Here is a 20,438-nt window from a genome sequence, read left to right as displayed (position 1 = left end):
TAGAAAGTGGGGCCGTGAAACTCAACTTAGCAGCGTGATTTTATGTAATCTAAGCAGAAACGGTCAGAGTACGAGGTCGTCGGGGCTCGAGATGCAAGAGGGCTTCAACAAATAAGAGAGGAAAAAGGAGATCAGGTGTAAGAATGGTTGGGGTCGATCTTGCTATTTATAGTAAGATTTTTGGCCCTCACGAGATGAAAAACTCATTGTTCACATCGTGAGTTTGGATCTTATCTCTTCGTAGACTTGGCATCCATCTTCTAGCTTCCGAAGGTGGCAAAATGAGCCCTCACGACGTGAAAAATGCCTTGTTCATGTCGTGAGTTTGGATCTTATCCCCCCATATCCTCGTCACACCTTCTAGATCCGAAATATGGAGGTTTGACTACTCACGTCGTGAGTTTTTATGCTCACCTCGTGAGTTCAGTCAAATTAGGGTTTTCTGACAGCGACATCTTCGGAAGGCCATAACTTTTGCATACGAACTCCGTTTTTGACGTTCTTTATATCCATGTGTAGGTATTTACGAGTACTACAACTCTATTTTAGACTCTAATAGCTAATTCTAAGTCTATTTTAGATTCCTCTTATTATAGATATTTGTAGTGTTTGGTTTATCATAACTTCTTCACATGAAGTTAGATTTAGACGTTCTCTATAAATTTGGAATCGTATAGACGTATACTTTGAGTTGTATCATAAATTATGTATGAAAGTTCATACTTTAACATTAAGTACATAGTAAGTTTATCACACATTACTAGTTTAAAAAAATCACATTACATGATTGGCATAATCACATGTGATTGTTATTGACCTAATTTTGATGGGTGTTACACTATCTCACCTCTGAGTACATATAGTTATACATCCTTTGGGCTATTAAATATGATTTCTGGTTACATGATATTATTGTGATATAGTGATATGTTAGATCGGTATGATAATCTGTGATTGTTTGTTAGCTATTATATGTCGCCATATGGTAGTTGGGTTGAGGTGTCACTGCTTTGTGTTGTGTGCCAACAAACTCGAGAGCAATCTAGTCATAAGTTATGGGCATAAATGGCAATCTAGACTTATGTTGCGGGCTCGGGAGCAAGCCAGACATGAGTTGAGCGTCGGGAGTGACATGCCAGAATCATGTTATGGACTTAGGGGTAATCCAGTCCATTTGGTTGTGGCCCCAATATTTTTTGTTATCCGATTGTTGTGTAGTACTTGTGGGGAACTCACTATGTTTTCGCTTATGGTTTCAGTGTTGTGTTTCAGGTACCTCAGATGTTCGGACTAGGCGAAGGCGTGATCATGCACATCCCTTGGAATTCATGTTTTGGGACACTCTAATTATGGATTATAATTTTTGGAAAACTTGTTTTTGTAACTAAAAGTAATATTGGAATGATTTTGAGAATGAAAATTTTATTCTGGTTTTTGGGAGGTTACACCAAAATACCACATACCACAAATATAACAACACATAGCTATAACGAGTCCGTAAAAACCCTAGGTCCATATCAACACCAATTTCGTATTGACTCTAAGTCCATATCGACTCCATCAAATTTGCATCAACCCCGGGTCCATATCAAATCTGAGTCCAGATCGACTCCATTGGGTATGTATCAACCATGGGTCCGTATCAACCCGCATACACATAACATACAAACATACCAACAAGAGTCACGAAGACAACATGCACAAAACGATACCTAGCATATTATAGTATAATGAGAAGACCCACCTGAATGAAGAGCTGAAATTCCTACTCTTAGTCCCACAGAGTCTTCTACATGATCCTCCTAAACCAATCACCAGCTAAAACTCAAGTTATAGCTCAACACCTCTCCAAGTTTGACTAAAAGTCAAATTAGTCAAAAAGTCAATGGTCAATTGGTCAAAGTCCACTTCAGCAGATCGCCACGTCGTGGCCTCCCCTTTGCCACGACATGGGAGAAAAACTACAAAATAACCGGACATCCCCCAGTCGCCACAGCTGGCCTCCCATTTGCCACATCGTGGGAACTGGGTCTCAACAGATTAACGGATTAAGTTGTTTTCCTTTAACCTCAAGAGCTACAAAGATCAGATCTAGTCCTTTCCAAGGTCTTGATGGATAAAGTTTTCAATTTTACCCTATATCCCAATGAGTCTAATTCCCTAAACCTAGATCCTTAATGGCAACTCAAGGCAATGACTCAACTATTAAGCTCTTATTAACCAAAGCCATAAACCCATATCTTCTAGAAGGATTTCATACTCCTATTCCAACATAAAAATCATAACTTTATGGACTTGCATGTCCAATGCAAGTCTAGATGTAACGACAAAATTTTCAAAACAATTTTTCATTTTTAAATCATATTTTTAATCACTAAAAACAATATCCAACAATTGTATCCAATGTCATCATAATAAACAAATCCCAGAATCTCAAAAGATCTCATATACATAAATCCTCTTAGTGTGTACGGATCATGCCGGCGCCTTCCCACGGTCCTCGCTAGTACCTGAAACACACAACACAACAACTGTAAGCATAAATGCTTAGTGAGTTCCCCAAAATACCACATACAACACTTACGCCTTTCCAGACCATAACTCTGTGGGACCCTCCGATCCGAGTGTCTCAGTGGACTTCCGTCCCAAATCCCGGTAGACCTTCCGGTCCTACCCATATCGACCTTCTGGTCCGTAACCTCCTGACATTCCAGTCCATGTCCTCTCGACCTTCCAGTCCATATCATCTTGACCTTTCGGTCCTTATCATACATAGAATACATATCACATATCAACATGTAGCACATATATCTCATAGCATATAAGACCTTCCGGTCACACATAGGTACCCTTCCAGGTACAATATAGTGAGAAGACTCACCTCGGGTGACTCGGTAATCCTGAACTCGGTAAAACCCGATCTAGCCTCCGCCTAATCACATGGAATAAGCACTCTGATCAATATAACTCTCAAGGCTAGACTAGATCCCTCTCTTAGCACTCTCTGAAGGGTAAAAGATCATTTTACCCCTCTCAAGGCTCAAAGACCCCAACATTGACCAAACCCTAAAAGTTGACCAAAAGTCAACTCTCCGGGTTACGCTGCGCGTACCAAACCTATACGCTGGGCGTACCCGACATCCTCACAGAAATGGGGAATGCAACCCCCTACATGGCACGTACTGGGATTACGCCCCGCGTAACTCCCAGTTTCAAACTCCTTAGCTTTTGGGGTCTTAAACGGTTAAGAACCACGACCAACTTTCAGATCTGACCACTTCTAAGCCTCTTAATCCATAAAGTTGGTGACTTTAAGCCTTTGCATGGCTGTGAGAGTCACCAAAACCCAAATCTCTCCACTTTTAACACTCTAAAGCTCATAACTCAAGCATGACTCCATAACAACGACCAAGATGGGATTGTTATGGATCAATATCACACATAACACTGAAATGGGACAGATGTAGGTCCATGGAGCCCCTCTTGCTCATAAAGTCTCCACCTTTGGGACTTAAACCCTCGAAATGGACCATAAATCACCAAACCAAAATAAAGAGGAAATTTCTGAGCTTTTTACCTCAAAGTGAAGCTCCTTCCTCTGAAAAGCTCAGATCCAAGCTGGAACTTCAAACCTTAGCCTCCACAAGCTCCTTTCCTACTTCTTCACTAACACACAAAGGCACCTTTAGCTTAAAATACTCACACATAAGCTTTAGGACGAAGGAAATGCTCTCTTAGAGTTTCACTCTCTGAAATGGTGGCTGAGGATAAGGCCTTAGCATTCCTTTTATAGTGCACAAGCCTTAAATTAGGGTTTTCATCTGGGCCCGCTACGCCCAGCGTACCTAGGTGAGTCCACGTCCAACTTAAGCGCATGAGTACGCGCATCATACTCTCCGATACGCCCAACGTACTCATTTGCAACACTTTCCCACTCAAGGGCCATTCTTGACAACTTAACAAAGGAGAAGGGTTAAATAGTTGTACCTAAATTTCGGGATGTTACACTAGATCTCAAACTAGGTCAAAATAGGGAAAAAAAATACCAAAATCTCATACATGGAGCTCAAAACAAAATCAAACTTTAGATCCAAAAGATATAGTGACCAAAGCACCAAGGTGAGCTATAAAGTTGAAAACTTTATCTCATCAAGCCAACCCAAACTCGAATATGAGTCAATAAATACAATAAATCTTAGATCCATGAAGAGAGAACCAAAAAGGTGGAAGCTTTATACCTTCCCAAGCTTCACAAGATGCATGAGGTGTAAGATCTGGAGTGATGCACTCTTCCAACTAGCAAGAACACCACTCCTTCTTCCAAAATTCAAGCCAAAGCTTCAAACTTCAAGAATCGCCATTAATACAACAAGAATCACACAAAGGAGGCCAGAGTTTTGTTTGAAAGGGTTGGAGACCGAAAAGGATACCCTAGTCCTTGAGATTAGGTGTTTAAATATAGAGAAAACCCAAAAAAATCATGGTCTTGGGACACCACGGATGCCACGTAATGCCCTTTCCCTTGATACAATGTGGTGACCAACTAAACGCGCGATCACGAACAAAATACGCCATGTCGTGGTACTCCAATCACCATGTCATGGAACCTAGTTTTTACTGAAAATATAATAAATTAGATTTCTTCCTTGAAATCTGTTTTTATGAATATCTCTTAAAAGCATCCTCGGAATCTTTGTGGGTTTTTGATGCTTTAATAATTATGCACTAGTTTATCCTACTAATGTAACTATTTATTACCTAAGGCAGTCTACCTTGTTGAAAATAGTATAGCACAATAGATAGGTATCGAACACAGGGAACAAATTAATTAGCTAATTCTTTTCTACTATTTACTTAATTTAAAAAATTTAGAAAATGGGTTTTCTCTAGTTTTGAAAGACTAGAAACTTAATTAAACAAACTAACTTACTATCAACTAATGAAGCAAATATTAAAACTAAAAGCAAGAAACACAAAGGACGATTTAAACCAAGGTAATTGAGAGACTTTTGTTTAGCTTCGATTTACATTCTATTATGGTTGATTTATGGAATTGCAATGGGTTATTGTTTCATTAATTGGTTACCGATTCCTAAGATGACTAGGTTAATGTTCACTAATCCTAATCCTTTAGAAAACAAGTTCATTCGTACGGTGATCAGGCGGATAAACTAACAAGTTTACTAGTGTTCAGTTCGAGTTAAATTAGACTTATAACGAATTGATTAATTTGGTTTATTACTTCAATTCAATATATGATTAATCGTCATATATTAGCTCCTACGATTAGTCACCCATTTTTCAGTTAAACTCTAGGTTTTGGTCAAAACTCTAGTCCTACAATTTTGCAATTCACAAAGATCATAAGATTCAAGTTAATCAAGAGTGATGGTCATGTAAACTTAATTAAACTCAACAATAAATAGGAAAATAAGTTCTCATAAACACATAAGGTTCTTTAATAAGCTAAAGTAACAAATAACCAATAAAATTAATCCTAACGATAAATCAATCCATAATAAGTCAAGCAAACCTACACTAAACGAAAATCATAGGGTTTTAGCCCATGATTTCAGTAATCAAACATAGAAAAACGAAATTCGTTGTAATAAACATGATTAAACTAAAGTAGAAAATCGTAAATAAGGGTCGTATTGCCTTAAAGCTCTCAATTCCCAAGCTATGCTCGACTTCTTCATTTCCAAGCTTCAAAACGGATACTTGGCCTTCAAAAATCGACAGTAGCTTCCAACAAAAGTTATAATTTTGGAGGAAATTGGCTTGTATTTATACTTAGGGAGAGTTACTGGAGGAGGAGGAGGAAGAGTTGAAGAAGAATGACCTTTATTTCCACCATTGCTTGAAGAAGGGAATACATTTTCACCTTTACCAAAATGTGGAAGATCATCTTGAGAAGGTAGAGGAAAAACATTTCCGGAAGAACGAAGAAGACCAATTGTTGTCTGAACTTGACATCTATAGTAGGAGAAAAGAGAATTCAAGTTAGTAAATTTTAACCATTAATTATTAACCCATGAATTTAAATTAAGGCTAGAATCCATATTTTCGATTCAAACTTTGAAGATGGACGTCGTAATCAAATTCAAATATATTTTAGGTAGGTAAGGCTTTTACCAATTTCAATCTTATAAAACTCCTAGATCTTTTGAGATTCATTGATTCTAATCAATGACATGTTTAATCTCGATTATGCTCTCACTTTTGTGACTGGGATGCCGAGGATCACAAATAAGATATGAAGAACCATGTAAATTGGCTTGGTACTCTCGATGTCCTTTATCATCTTGTTTTAATGTGTTGGTTAACCACACGTGGTCCATTAATCAACGATAATTTGCGAGACACCCATTACCATCTTTATTAGTCCCACACTAGTGTGTTGTTTAACTACACACACTCCAATAACGACTTATAAAGTGTAATGTGCAATTTCATTGATTAACATACAAATTCACATTTTTCCTAAAGTAACTAAGAGTGGCATTTTAAAATAGTTTAGTTACTTTTTAATCGCATTATACTTATTAATGAGAATTAATTGTCCTATCAAACCCGTTCGGCTAATGACCCTCCACCAATCAAGGGAGCGGTCGGTAACAATGGATACCCAATGACAGACATTTTATAGGCCGCTTCCTTAAACTCCCTTTATAGATCGGCTTTGTGAATGAGGCGTACTAGCGGTTCGACCGACTTAGTCTTATATATATAGTAAATATTAAACATGTAATTTTACATATAGTATAAAGTATATTTTAAACATTTTAAAATACTATATTTAACTACTAAATTTCGAAAATTAAATACAGTTAATTCAAATTTAAAATTAAACCAAATGATTTAATAATTATCTATTAATTAAACATTTAATTAATTTATTAAATCAACTGAGGATTATCCAATTAAATTAATCAAGATAATTTAATCCTAATCCTCTCCACCTAATTTTCGAAAATCATGGGAGGGATAATTTTTTTTATAATTATCTAATTAATCAAATAAGTAGATAATTACCAAAAATAAGAAAATCCCTATCAAAACCCTAATTTTCGAAAAATGCTTATCTTGGGGAGGAAGGCAAGGATTTCAATCCTTTCCATTTTTGAAACCTTAAGGGTTCAGGAAACCCTAATTTTGAAAATTGTAGGGCAAGGGAAAGGGTTAAAACCCTTTCCTTATTTTTCAAAACTTAGGGCTCAACGAAACCCTAAAATAAAAAAAATCCTTAAGTCCAAAAGGGTTTAATTTCCATGAACCATAATTGATCAAATTCAACAATTGTAATCCATTCAATAAAAAAAAAGCCAAGGCTCTAATACCACTGATGGGTTTTGAGCATAACAAACAAAAACATATGTATGCATGCAACCTTAATTCTTGATCTATGTTTTCTCTAATTGAACATACAACATTTGAACATCAACTGGGAAACCGTAGGAATCCTATAATATTTTTGAAATTATCATCTAGGGTTAGAATACATACCTTTGATTGTTAGTGATGAATAACAAGAAACCCTTGTGTTGTTGAAGCTTAGAGAGCAAGCACCACAAATGCTGTGCCTCTGTTGGTTCACACCCAACACTAGCAAGAGGATGAGAGAGGAGATAAGAGAAGGGAGTTGAGATTTTCGGCTATCTCTTGAGATTTTAGAATGGCCGAAAATCCTAGGGTGGAGAGGCTTTTATATAATGCACGAAGGATGCTCTGGATAACCCTAATATGAATATAATAATATTATTTCAAATTTGGTAATTATCCACCTCCTTGATTATCCATATGAGATATTTTAGAAACTCTAGAATTATCTCATAAAACCGTCCACTTCCTTCCCTAGGAAGGTTCTGGAACCTCTTGTTCAACTATTGAACAATTGCACTTTAGCCCAAATTTAATTCCAATTAATTTCTAATTAAATACTAATTAAATATTATAAATTCTTATTAATATATTATTCTCATAATATATCTACCATTTAATTATTTCAATTTATTAATCAAATAATAAATTCAACTGCTCTTTCCAAAAGTCATCCTATCTAGTTGCTAGTTTTGAATGCAACCCAAAAGGATTGTGCTACTATCAATTAGAGTATATACAAATTATAGTTATGGGCTTAGACACCTCATCCAATAGTCTTCCACTTGGATAAGTCTAATAACTATAGTTGCCAGTATAACTTCTAAAATTGCTTAGCAAATTGTAGCTCTGAAAAACCGCTTTCAAACTCTGATCTAGTCAGTTACGTGTCCTAAGATAAGTGATCAAATATTCCTCCATTCTAAAAGATACCATACGGACATGAGACATGGATTATAATAAATCTAATTGTCCAAGTTTTGTTTCCCGATTTCTGATCTTTGACGACTGAAATCAGACTACCAATTAAACACATCAATTCAGTCAAGGCTTGACCAAGCACTTTAGATGCCATCATCAAATCATCGAGGGGCCCAAAGATATTGCTTTCCCCGTTAGGGAAAAAGAAACAAATAAACTTTAACTTATATTCTTGTACTATTTACTTACCAAATCATACACAACAATACGTTTTATAACATCAAAGTTAATGATGCGTTTACGTATTATCAATGCACAATAGACTCGTAAACAACAAGTCATATATCTCCGTTTCAAGAATATAATATGTTATCTTCTCATAATTACTCGTGATAAAATTCGTGAAGTAATTCTCTGAGCGTGGGTTTATCCAATACTTAAAATCCTCGTTTCCAAGTACTCATGAATATTGCAGCAAAACTTTTGTTATGTCTAATCTCCATAGACAATCTAAAATCCAGTTCATGACAGTCTTAATTCGTTACTTACTTCAAAAAGTACGATCGACTGTGGAGTTTTGAATAATCCATTTATCCGGGAAGTAAAACATGCAAAGTGAAACACAATAATAACCTAATTAACTATGGTCTCAAAACTATTGAATATAAATAAAACTCTTATTATTTAATCACCTTATTAATTAGAATTTATTCATTGTATAATGTTTCGAGTAATCAACTAACCACTTGAATTAAACATCAGTCATGCCATGTTATAAACATGCATACAATGTCTCTCTATGGTCCTTCCTTAGTGAACAGATCGATTGGACACTATTATAATGATGCTCATTTCACAATTCTAAATTCTTGTCACTACTAAATGTGTTAGAATTCCCACCTTATATGCATTGTCGTTGTGTGATGTCGAAGCTTCAAAGTCACAGAGACTTAGCCAACGATATTACAGAATGTACCATTGGAACTTTGTTACTAAAAAACAATTTCATGGTAAGAAGTCTTAGATTCAAGACACACTCCTTGAACACCTTCCTTGCATTAAAGTTTCCAACTTACATGTAGATTTTTAATAATCAGCTCTCAATATGGAAACATTTCCATATGACCATATGACCATCAATTTTGATCAAGAATCATCATAGTCTAAAACATGTCTCCATGGTCCTTCTAATCAATACCATACTTCCAGTTGTCTGCAAGCAACCATTTCTTTTGTTTAACAACTTTATCACACCAAGTTCTAATTCTTTTTCCCTCTCAATGCCTTGGGTATTTGGAAAAATTAGAACAAGTGAATATTATAGCATATTAATTGATCCTATGTACGAAGCATATGTGACTCGATTCATACTGTCTTACATAACGACTTGATACATGTTCAGTTTCTTGCTATAATATTTTCTTATATCGAATTTCCTATGTTAATGGATTAAGTTGTTTTCCTTCAATCTCAAGAGCTCCTTTCCAAGGTCTTGATGGATAAAGATTCCAAATTTACCCATTAATACATCCCACCGAGTCTAAATCTCTAAACCTAGATCCTTAATGACAACATAAGGCATATAGTCAATGATTAAACTCTTAATAACCAAAGCCACAAACCCATAACTTCCAAAAGGTTTTCATACTTCTATTCCAATATAAAAATCATAGCCTTATGGACTTGCATGTCCAATGCAAGTCTAGATCTCAAACTAGGTCAAAATGGGGCAAAAAGACCAAAATTTCATGCATTGAGCTCAAAACACAATCAAACTCCAGATCTAAAAGATATAGTGACCAAGGAACCAAGGTGAGTTATAAAGTTGCAAACTTTATCTCATCAAGCCAACCCAAACTCAAATATGAGTCAAAAATGCAATAAATCCTAGATATATAAAGAGAGAACAAAAAAGGTGGAAGCTTTATACCTTCCCAAGCTCCACAAGATGCATGAGGGCAAGATCTGGAGTGATGTACTCTTCTAACTAGCAAGCACACCACTCATTCTTCCAAAATGCAAGACAAAGCTTCAAAATTCAAGAACCACCATTAATACAATAAGAATCACACCAATGAGTCTAGGTTTTCGTTTGAAAGGGTTGGAGGCTGAAAAGGATACCCTAATCCTTGTCGCGACCAACTAAACGCACGGTCAAACGTAAAATACGCCATGTCGTGGTGCTCTAATCACCATGTCGTGACACCTAGTTTTTTTTTTTCCAAAAATTTGATTTTTGATCACACCAAACCTTCACCTAATCCATTCTCGGAAATGGGTGTTACACTTTTAGTAAAAGCTATTAGGATAGATTTGTGGGGCTTGTCAATACTTTCATATGCATATAAAGATCACTGAAAACGGAGTTAGAACGAAGAAGTTACGATTGTTTGAAGCCGGAAATTGAAAATCTGGAATATGTCTAAGGAGCACGAAGCGCCTTTTAATGAACAACCCCCCCCCCCTGCCCGGATGGTTGAATCCTTTTTATGGTTTTGAAGTATTTTAAAGACCATTAGCCCTAGGACTTCGTCATTTTCAGCCTTCACCTCCTCTAAAGCACCTCTAATGAAACCTTAGCCTCCATTAAAGTGTTTGGAGCATATCCTCTTTCTTAAATCCATTCTGGTACTCTTTTAATGCTCTTTTGGTGATCTTGAGTGAAGAAAACAAGGAAGATTGCTCAAAGAAGCTTTGCATTTGAAGTATTCAACTCTCTTTCCACTTCTAGACCTTGGCAAGCCATAAATTTCCAAGTTTTATTATGTTTCTTTATTTGATCTGTGATTGCTTACTGTCTTGGTCCATTTTAATGAGTTTTGGTCCCTTTGTGACTTATTCCATGGAGTTTGAAGAACTCCATGAGCCTTGGTTCAGGTTTAAAGTTCAGATCTAGTGATTTGGTGGGATAAAGAGTGTATCCAAGAACTCTCTTTACTTCATGCATGAAGAAATATGAGTTTTTGGTAATTTCTCTACTTATGGTTTTAAATCTTGGTAGTAATGGCATTAGTATAGATAATGTTGGAAATTTTATCCATTTAGACATCATGTTGTTTCAAATCTGAATGTTAGAGGCTTGGACTTAATAGCTTAAGTTTAAAGAATATGCATTCTTCCACCTTTAATGAGCCCCCTGCTCATTAAAGGGCGCTCCGTGCTCCTTCATCTTTAGGTTTTACGTTTCAAAAAAATATGTCACCGCTTAACATTTTTCGTAGCTCCGCTATTGGTTTGCAACCATCCTAGCTACTTTCCCTTACCTCATTTGTATGTGATAAGGGTTATGTTGTTGTTGTTTATAATAGAAAGGTCATCAAAATCAGAAATGTCATATTTAATGATAACTCATTCTACACACACACACACAAACACACACACACATAAAAGATCGTTCAACTGATCTCCCTATTCTAATAAAAGAATAACTTTAATATCATTTGGACATGTGTCACTTAAATACAATTCGCCATTAATATTATGCCACATGTCAAATAGACATATTAGGCAACACTTCAAGATTCTAATTTACTTTTCTAATTATATGTTAAATTTGAAGTTATAATTACTTTAAAATTTTGGTATATCTCTTAATTAATAATTTATTTAAAATGATTTACTTAAAATAAGTAATTAATAATTTTGAATTTTTACTATAAAAATATAATTAATTTTGTAACCATAGTTCCCACGAGTTATAAACTAATTATGAAAAAAAGAAGAAACCAAATTGAATAGATCATGCTCACACTAGGCCTTTGGTGATGCCTGCTTCATAAACCCCGATTGACGATATTTAAGGGATAATGATCCATCATTTGACATAATCCATTTTTGGCAAGCTTTAATTTAGATGCATTCTAGGATTCCAAGGGTTCTTTTTGAGGTACTCTAATCACTCTCGTGTAAAGGATTGATCTTAAATCTTAATCTCTAGCTAGTTACAATAGCACTTCAATCAGATAATGTATGTGAAATTGTAGAATAGATCACCAGTTTGGTCCCTTTCTTTTGGTGAATATCAAACTTGCCCCAACATGAGTAATCTGGATGTGAGTTTTGTTACTTGAACTCTTCAGTAGTTAGCTAGTTACTTTAACGACCGATCTATAATCTGTTGGACTATTGGAGGTTATTAATTTTTATATCATCTAGCTTCCTTTAAATGTTTATGAGTGTGATGATCGATCTAAGTGAAAGGATTTTTGCTTGAAAGTGTGATTTGGCTTTTATCATAGAGAAATTAAATTACCTCCTACCTTTTATGCCTACAATTATTCCTACCTATAAAATTATGACAAATCACCATTCAATTTAATTTTATTTGATATTCCTAATATAACATTAATGAGTTAGTTAAACAAATATGAAATGATGACACTTGTCATAATTTGATTGGGTAAGAACATTTGTAAGAATAAAAAATAAAAATCATTTTAATTTCTTTTTATCATATAACCAAATTTATCTAATTTTGCAGACAAAGATATTTCAAAACCTTATTTTGTCTAAAAATCAAAATTCCTTAATTTTGTGAGGAAAAAGCATGGAAACATTAAAAGTATCTAGAAAAATGTTTGCAAAATATTGTTTGTCAGATTTTTTTTGCAAGATGTTGATATTCCACAAATATCTATCTTACAAGATTTTTAGTAATTTTATTATAATATAAAATCAAAGATACATAAATATATAAAAGTTAGGTCACAGCCATGTATAGCTTCCCTATTTATAGTAATTTTATCATCCGTCCTTTAAAGAATCTCATACTCCCCCATTTTGGTATTTTGTGATTAGCCATTTAAGACTGTCTAGCGATCATTCCAAACCAAGTCCATAACTATTGAAAATGTAACATAAAAGGTATTTATCATAAAAATGTGAAAATAAGCCATCCAAATATCATATTGCTTTCTTTTGCACCAAATTCTAAGTAAATTTATTATATAAAAATTCATATAAAATCCCATGCCATTCTGCACAAATTCAAAACTTAATTATGAATTTAAATTAATTTGTAAAATCAAATTTGATGCATTCGAGACTCCTTCCGTACTAATAAAACAACATATTCTAATAGCAACGATCTCCGATCTCCCCTACCAACGCAGTGCCTCCCTATCTCACCCCATACGACCATCCTTCTTTGGTGATGGAAACATCAAACATTTTCAAAATAGTACATATTTTGCATTGTACGTAAAATAGGTGATGACAAAGCAACTTGTGTTTTCTTGTCATTTTTCTTTTCATCATCAGATTTTATTATTTGGATTCTTTTTATTACCATTGGTGGCATTTAATTACATTATCTTTTCTATATATTGTAATCGGTCCAACATTGGGGTCATGGAGAGAAACAAAAAAAGGCCCTTACGCTTGACATATTTTTTCGAAAAATTTTATTAATTAACTAGCTAGCAATTTTTTTTAAATTCCAAAGTTAGTTTTAACAAAAAAAGAAAGATGATGCAAGGATTTGAACCCAAGTTAATTTTGACCCACAACAAACGGTTTGCAAAGTAAGTTAGAAGCTGATTCCAAACATTGTTAAGTATATTACACATATATAAACTCGAACATACACAAACTTGAGGCCGAAGCAGTGAAGGTTTCCTTGGCCTTCGCCAAATAAACCAGTTAAAATTTTTAATCGGTAATTTTCTTATCCATATTAGTAATAATGATTTTTTGTTACAAATAAAATAAATAAGACTTTTCAATCTTGTAAGACTTAATTCAAACATTTTTCTAACATATTACAATTGTTTCGTGGTTCTAAGACAAACAATATCATTATATGATATTAACTTTGGTTTATAAGTTCATATAATAAATATTTATTTATTTGTTAAATGAAGATTACTAAATTATAAAATCCATTTATATGGTTATTTCAAATATATACGTCATAAATGTTAAACAATATTTATATTTAATCGTATAAGATATATTTTTGTTTTAAATAAAAACTTTATAATTGTTAAAACATATTTATATTTAATTGTATAAGATAATTACCAAAAATACAAATATAATTTATTTATTTTAAATTGTATTTAAGTAAATGTCCAACCTAGCTGGGTTAATGCACCGAGTTTTATATTCATGCGGACGTGAGGTTGAAAGTTCGATTCTCTTAAACTACTTTTTATGGTGCCACATGTGAAGAATTTTCTATGGAAATTCTTATAGTTTGCCCTAGGCCTGGCAATGGAGCGGGTTTTGACCCTGATCCGATCCAAACCCTTAACAATTATATGGGTTTGGGGCATAGTTTTTTGATCCATTTACCCGTTAACGACTCGTACCCGCTAACCCTTTTATTAAAAGGGTCGGGTATGGATCATCATCGATCCGCTCCATTTATAACCCGCCTCATATAAATTATAGAATTATACATTTATATTTTATATTTCCTAAGTTTTACTTTAAATTCCAATCGAAAGTCCAAAGACTAAACTGGTTTTACATAATACTCGAGGACTCAACTTCTAGACTTCTAGTCTTCTCCCAATAATCATGATGTCATTTCATTTATATTTCATCGTATAATCACCAATTTCATTTATAAATCAATAAATTCATTTATCAATCGGAAGAAAGTTTGTAATTGTTATTCTCTGTCAATGCAATCGAGGGTCAAAAACCAATCAAAAGTAACTACAATAATGTTTTTAGTTCCAATCGAAACTCTTCGAGTACATAATGTGTTTTCTAAATCAACATTTGTTCTATTTAACAAATGTGATTTTATGATTTAAGTAAAATGAGTTTGATTATTCAAAAAACATACGGGTTAAGGGGTGGGTTTGGACAGTGGCGGAGCCAGGCTCAAAGCAAAGGGGTATCCCAATTTTTTTCCTAGGTATCACCGCAACGGCTGAGCGTGGCGGGGTCGGGTTAGTTTTTCCTAAAACCGAACCCAAAACCGACAGCCTCAGTTTTGAAAATTTTAAAAACAAACCAAACCCAAAACCATTGGTTTGGTTTTTCGGTTTTCAATTTGTACTTGGGTTTCCTGGTTTGGTTTTGGTTTTAAACCCAAACCTTAATCGAATCGTTAGCTAACTTCAAGTGTTGTTATATAAACATGAAGTTGAAGTATCTTTTGATACTTCAATCGATGTGAACTTAAAGTAGATATCAAATAAAGCATGAGGATAACAAGCTTATATAATAGATGAAAATAACTAAGTTTTCATGTGTTTGACGATGTTGAATAGAATAGTTATAAAAATAAAAAAAAATAGAATAGTTGGAAAGATAAAAGATATGTAAACAAAGGATTTTTAAAGAGCAAGAATTGATCCTTAGACCTTTATTTTATTAAGCCAACATCTTAACCAGTAGACTAGCTATTTGTTTGTGCTTATAAGTGAAGAGATGTGTATATATACACTATATAAAACGATTTTTTTTTCTAAAAAATCTACACTGTCGAAATTTTTTTGAGGGGTATCCCGGGATACCCCTTGGATCCGCCCCTGTGTTTGGATATCTGCTGATTTGGTGGATAAAGGTATGTGTTTGATTATTCAAAACCCTACGGGTTACGAGGTGGGTTTGGATCGGGTTTTAAAACTTGTTAAAAGGGTTTGGATTAAGGTCGATTCGCTCCAAACCCGTCCTATTGCCAGGTCTAGTTTGCCTTTGCCCCGTAAAAAATGTCAAATACTAATAGAATTAGCTTATGAGTTTAGAACTTTTTATTTAACCGAAAAGCTAAACGTTCAACAAAACTTTTTCGTTTTTGCATTAATTTTGTCAATTTAACCATCAAACTTAATTCCCCAGTCGTAATTAAATTATTCCCTGGTTAAAAAAACATATAATAATGTATGTGAATTGAACTCTCACAGGGTGTTTGGCTTTGCTTTTAAAATGACTTTTGAAACTTTTGGCTTTTCCAAAAAGTCAAAAGTTTAAAAAGTTGTTTGGCAATTGAAAAAGATCTTTTAAAATAGCTTTTTGAGAAGAAGAAAAAGAAGGCTTTTAAGAAGTCATGTATGTATGACTTTTGGCAACTTTTGCTTTTTTTCCCTTTCCCCCTCAAAAGTTTAAACAAACACATTTTAAAACCATATTTTAAAAAAAGATATAAATCAAAAAGTTCTTTTTAAAAAGGACTTTTTGGTATGAAAAGCTATCCAAACACCCCCTCAATATATTATGGGGTCTAAATTGTAAGTCTCCAGGATCAACTTTAAATTTTTAAACAGTAAAAAGGGCAAGATTCGTAGCAAATGGGAATTGTTCGTATTCAATCAAGGCGGCTCCAACCCCACTTGCTACTAAACTCTTTTCTCACTATTCAACACTCGATTCATCGCCTTCAACAACGACATCAGCTCAATTTCAACAAACCCAAATCCACCAGATCCAATTTTGCAACAATTAGAACGATTTCTACATCATCATCATCATCATCCGCCATGGTTAAAGCTATCAGGGTTCATGAACTTGGTGGTCCTGAGGTATTCCTCCCTCTAACTCTCCTCTCCTTTCTCAATTCGGTTCCTTTATGAATCATAAACAAGTTATTGTTGAAAGTTAAGTGCATGATTGAAGTTTCGGTGATCAATAGCATCATTAACATTCTAGGTTGTAAATTGTTTTATCCGTGATTGTTGATCTAGGTGTTTGCCCTAATGATGCATGTGATTTCGGATTCAGTTATATGATTATATTCATCAGAAAATGAAAACTTTGTGATTACAAATAAATCAAAATCGTTACAGGTCATGAAAATGGAGGACGTTGAAATCGGAGAACCAAAAGACGGAGAGATTCGAGTGAGAAACAAAGCAATTGGAGTAAATTTCATTGACGTTTATTTCCGCACAGGCGCCTATAAAGCAGCTTCAATACCATTCACACCAGGTATGGAGGCTGTCGGAGTTGTAACAGCTGTAGGTCAAGGACTAACCGGCCGGCAAGTCGGAGATATTGTCGCCTACGCCGGTTTCCCCATGGGAGCATACGCTGAAGAACAGATACTACCTGCAGAAAAAGTTGTACCCGTGCCTTCCTCCGTTGACCCCGTTGTAGCAGCTTCCGTCATGCTAAAAGGACTGACAGCTCAATTCCTCCTCCGCCGTTGCTTCAAGGTGGAAAGTGGACATACGGTTCTTGTTCATGCTGCCGCCGGTGGAGTTGGATCCTTATTATGTCAATGGGCAAATGCACTTGGAGCTACTGTAATTGGAACGGTTTCAACCTCAGAGAAAGCTGCACAAGCTAAAGAAGATGGATGCCACCATGTGATTGTCAGCAAACAAGAATCTTTTGTTGAACGTGTGGCTGAGATTACATCAGGTGAAGGGGTTGAAGTGGTGTATGATTCAGTCGGAAAAGACACCTTGCAGGTTACCTGTTCTTCCTTTCTTCATCATTTTCATTCTGTTATGAGACCCTAAAATTGTTTTTGTTTTTTTTTTTTTTTTTTTTTTCAATTAGGGGTCATTAGAGTGCGTAAAGATACGTGGACACTTGGTGTGTTTTGGGCAATCATCTGGTGCACCGGATCCTGTGCCTTTATCTGCACTTGCTGTAAAGTCATTGTTCTTGACAAGGCCTTCTTTGATGCAATACACATCTAAAAGAGATGAGTTACTTGAAGCTGCTGGTGAGGTGTTTGGTAATATTGCAAATGGGGTTTTACGGGTTCGGGTCAACCATAAGTATCCACTTTCTCAGGCGGGTCAAGCACATTCTGACCTTGAAACTCGAAAGACTACCGGCTCCATTGTATTGATACCTGATGGGATTGAGCTTTAAGCTTATGAGCTGGTTTTAACTTTTAATGAGTTTTTGTTTGACCTTAATTTCTCTTTGCCTATTCGATTGTATTGTCCTATTGTATGTCTCTCATGTTGGTTATAAATACAATAGCTGTAACAATGACTTTGTTAGAAGATAACTACTTGGATTGTTTTTGAAAACAATGATAATCCAACATCTCCTAAGCAAATAAACCAGGGATGAGCCTAGGTCGGTGTTGACCCAAAACCGAACCCTACCCAATATCCTCGGTTTTTAAATAATACAAACCGAACCCACAACACAAACTGATTCGTTCGGTCTGTCGGTTTCTGGTTTCTATCGGTTCGTTTCCGGGTGTAAACCCAAACCCAAACTCAATCCCAACCTAAGTTTGTAAATCTTGAGAAAACAATACATAGAGGCTTAGAGCATCTCCAATTCACTCCAAAATTCCATTTTTTTCCCTTTTCTTTTTCAATCATATCCTATTTCTATCTTCATTTTTGGAGATAAAATAATATGCACTCTACAAGTTGAGGCTAGTACATTTGGCTAACATGGAGGTTCCTAATCTAACAACTAACTAGGAGGTCAAGGGTTCAATTTTAGACAGATGAGATATATAAATTATTTGACGTTTAAAAAAAAATATGCACCTAAATATGGAGGAATAATATTCATTTCTTCAAAAGTTTTAGTTGCAGCTTTTAGTCAATCTTTTTCTTTATACATTTTTAGTTTATTTTTATAATTTAAATGTAATATTTAATATTTGTAATATCCTGTTATATATTAAGTTGTAAAAGCCCAAAAACCCGGTAAAAATTTTCACTTTTTGAAAATAGAAATACAATAATAATTTGTTCCCAAAAATTCATTACATCATATTGTATCAAATATGAGAGTATCAAAACAAATAAATGCGAAAAGTGTTGGAGAGTGAATGTTGCACCATCAAGTCGGGCCCTTCCTTTTTGTATCGAAAATACTTGAAACACCCAAATAAACTGTAAGCAAAAACTTAGCGACTTTCCCAAAATATCACACTACATACAACCACATAATACCACTGTAGCACCCGGTTCCTGGTACGCAAATCTTATTTGAGTATTTTCCATTTTTAGCCTTGGACTCGGCGAGTCATAGGTCCGACTCGCCAAGTAGAGACGGGACCCGGGACATGTTTAAGTTGGCGACTCGGCGAGTCCATATCTTGGACTTGGCGAGTCACCGCTGTTGGATGAAACCCTAAGTTTTAGGGGTTTGCACCCTATTTAATCTCTCATTTCCGCCCCAAGCTAGCCCCCATTCACCCTCTGAGCCCTATACCTCGTTCTAAGCCTCGTTCTTGTGGATTTGAAGCCATTGGTGTGTCCTCTTGAAGCTTGGGGAGTGAGAAGGAGAGGAGATCAAGAAGAAGAAGAAGAGGAGGTCAAGCATCCTTGAGCTATCTCAGAGTGTTCACTAAGGTATGGCTCGTTTTCCCCCATGTTTTCATGTTTATGGCCCCATTAGAGTCCATCTTGACCCATTTCCAAGCTTGTGTATATGGAGGGTTTGTTTTAGGCTGATTAGCCTCTAGATCTAGGTGGAATCGAGCTCCAGGAGCTTGGATCCACTGCCTTTATGGACCCATGTTGCTTGTACACCCTAGATCTACCCCTTTTGGTGCATTTGAACCCTAAAACTCTCATTGAGGAATATTTACACGTAAAGTAGGAAACTTTACGTGTTATTCATGCTCTAGGAACCCAGATCTGTGAATGGCATGGACTGGAATCGAGCAACATTGCGTTTTTAGTGAGTGCATGGTAACGACTTGGCGAGTCGTTCATCTGACTCGGCGAGTCTGCTCGCGAGTCTCCGAGTTGTCCCCTTTTCGTTGTGTCGAGTGAGAGTAGTGAGTCGCGGGGTGTGACTCAGTGAGTCGAAAGCCGAACTCACCCATGAAAGAACTCGGCGAGTCATTTCCATGACTCGGCGAGTTCAAGGCAATCTCCTTAGATCAAGAACAGACTCGGCGAGTTGTTCATACAACTCGGCGAGTCGCAGCATAAGTGTTCATCGGATGAAGATGAACTCGCCGAGTTGTTCATACAACTCGGCGAGTAGGATGAAGGACTTGAACAATCAGTTTGGAAGGAGAACTCGTCGAGTCAACGCCTAACTCGACGAGTAGAAACGGGACCCAGGTCAGTCGATTGGACAGGGACTCGGCGAGTTGGCGAGCCAACTCAGCGAGTCGGGTCAACTGAAAGTTGACTCTGACTTTGACTTAGGGCATGACCAGGGGTAAAATGGCCATTTTACCCAAAGGTCAGTTAGCAGTGGTTGATTGAGTATGTTGAGTTGCAACCGGAGGATTTCCGGAG

General features: G+C 35.6%; 1 protein-coding gene across 1 annotated transcript; it reads left to right on the top strand.

Moving 5' to 3' along the window:
• Window positions 1-16,532: 16,532 nt before the first annotated feature.
• Window positions 16,533-18,223, top strand: LOC111876370 (uncharacterized). The gene is made up of 3 exons (XM_023872882.1): window positions 16,533-16,778; window positions 17,043-17,669; window positions 17,761-18,223. Exons 1-3 carry the CDS (start codon window positions 16,548-16,550, stop codon window positions 18,079-18,081), a joined length of 1,179 nt encoding a protein of 392 aa, XP_023728650.1. The 5' UTR covers window positions 16,533-16,547; the 3' UTR covers window positions 18,082-18,223.
• Window positions 18,224-20,438: the final 2,215 nt, after the last annotated feature.

The sequence above is a fragment of the Lactuca sativa genome, chromosome 8 (genome assembly GCF_002870075.4).
Source record: "Lactuca sativa cultivar Salinas chromosome 8, Lsat_Salinas_v11, whole genome shotgun sequence".
Taxonomy (NCBI): domain Eukaryota; kingdom Viridiplantae; phylum Streptophyta; class Magnoliopsida; order Asterales; family Asteraceae; genus Lactuca; species Lactuca sativa.
Note: the sequence above shows the minus strand (reverse complement) of the source record. Positions and strands in the feature narration are given on the sequence as shown.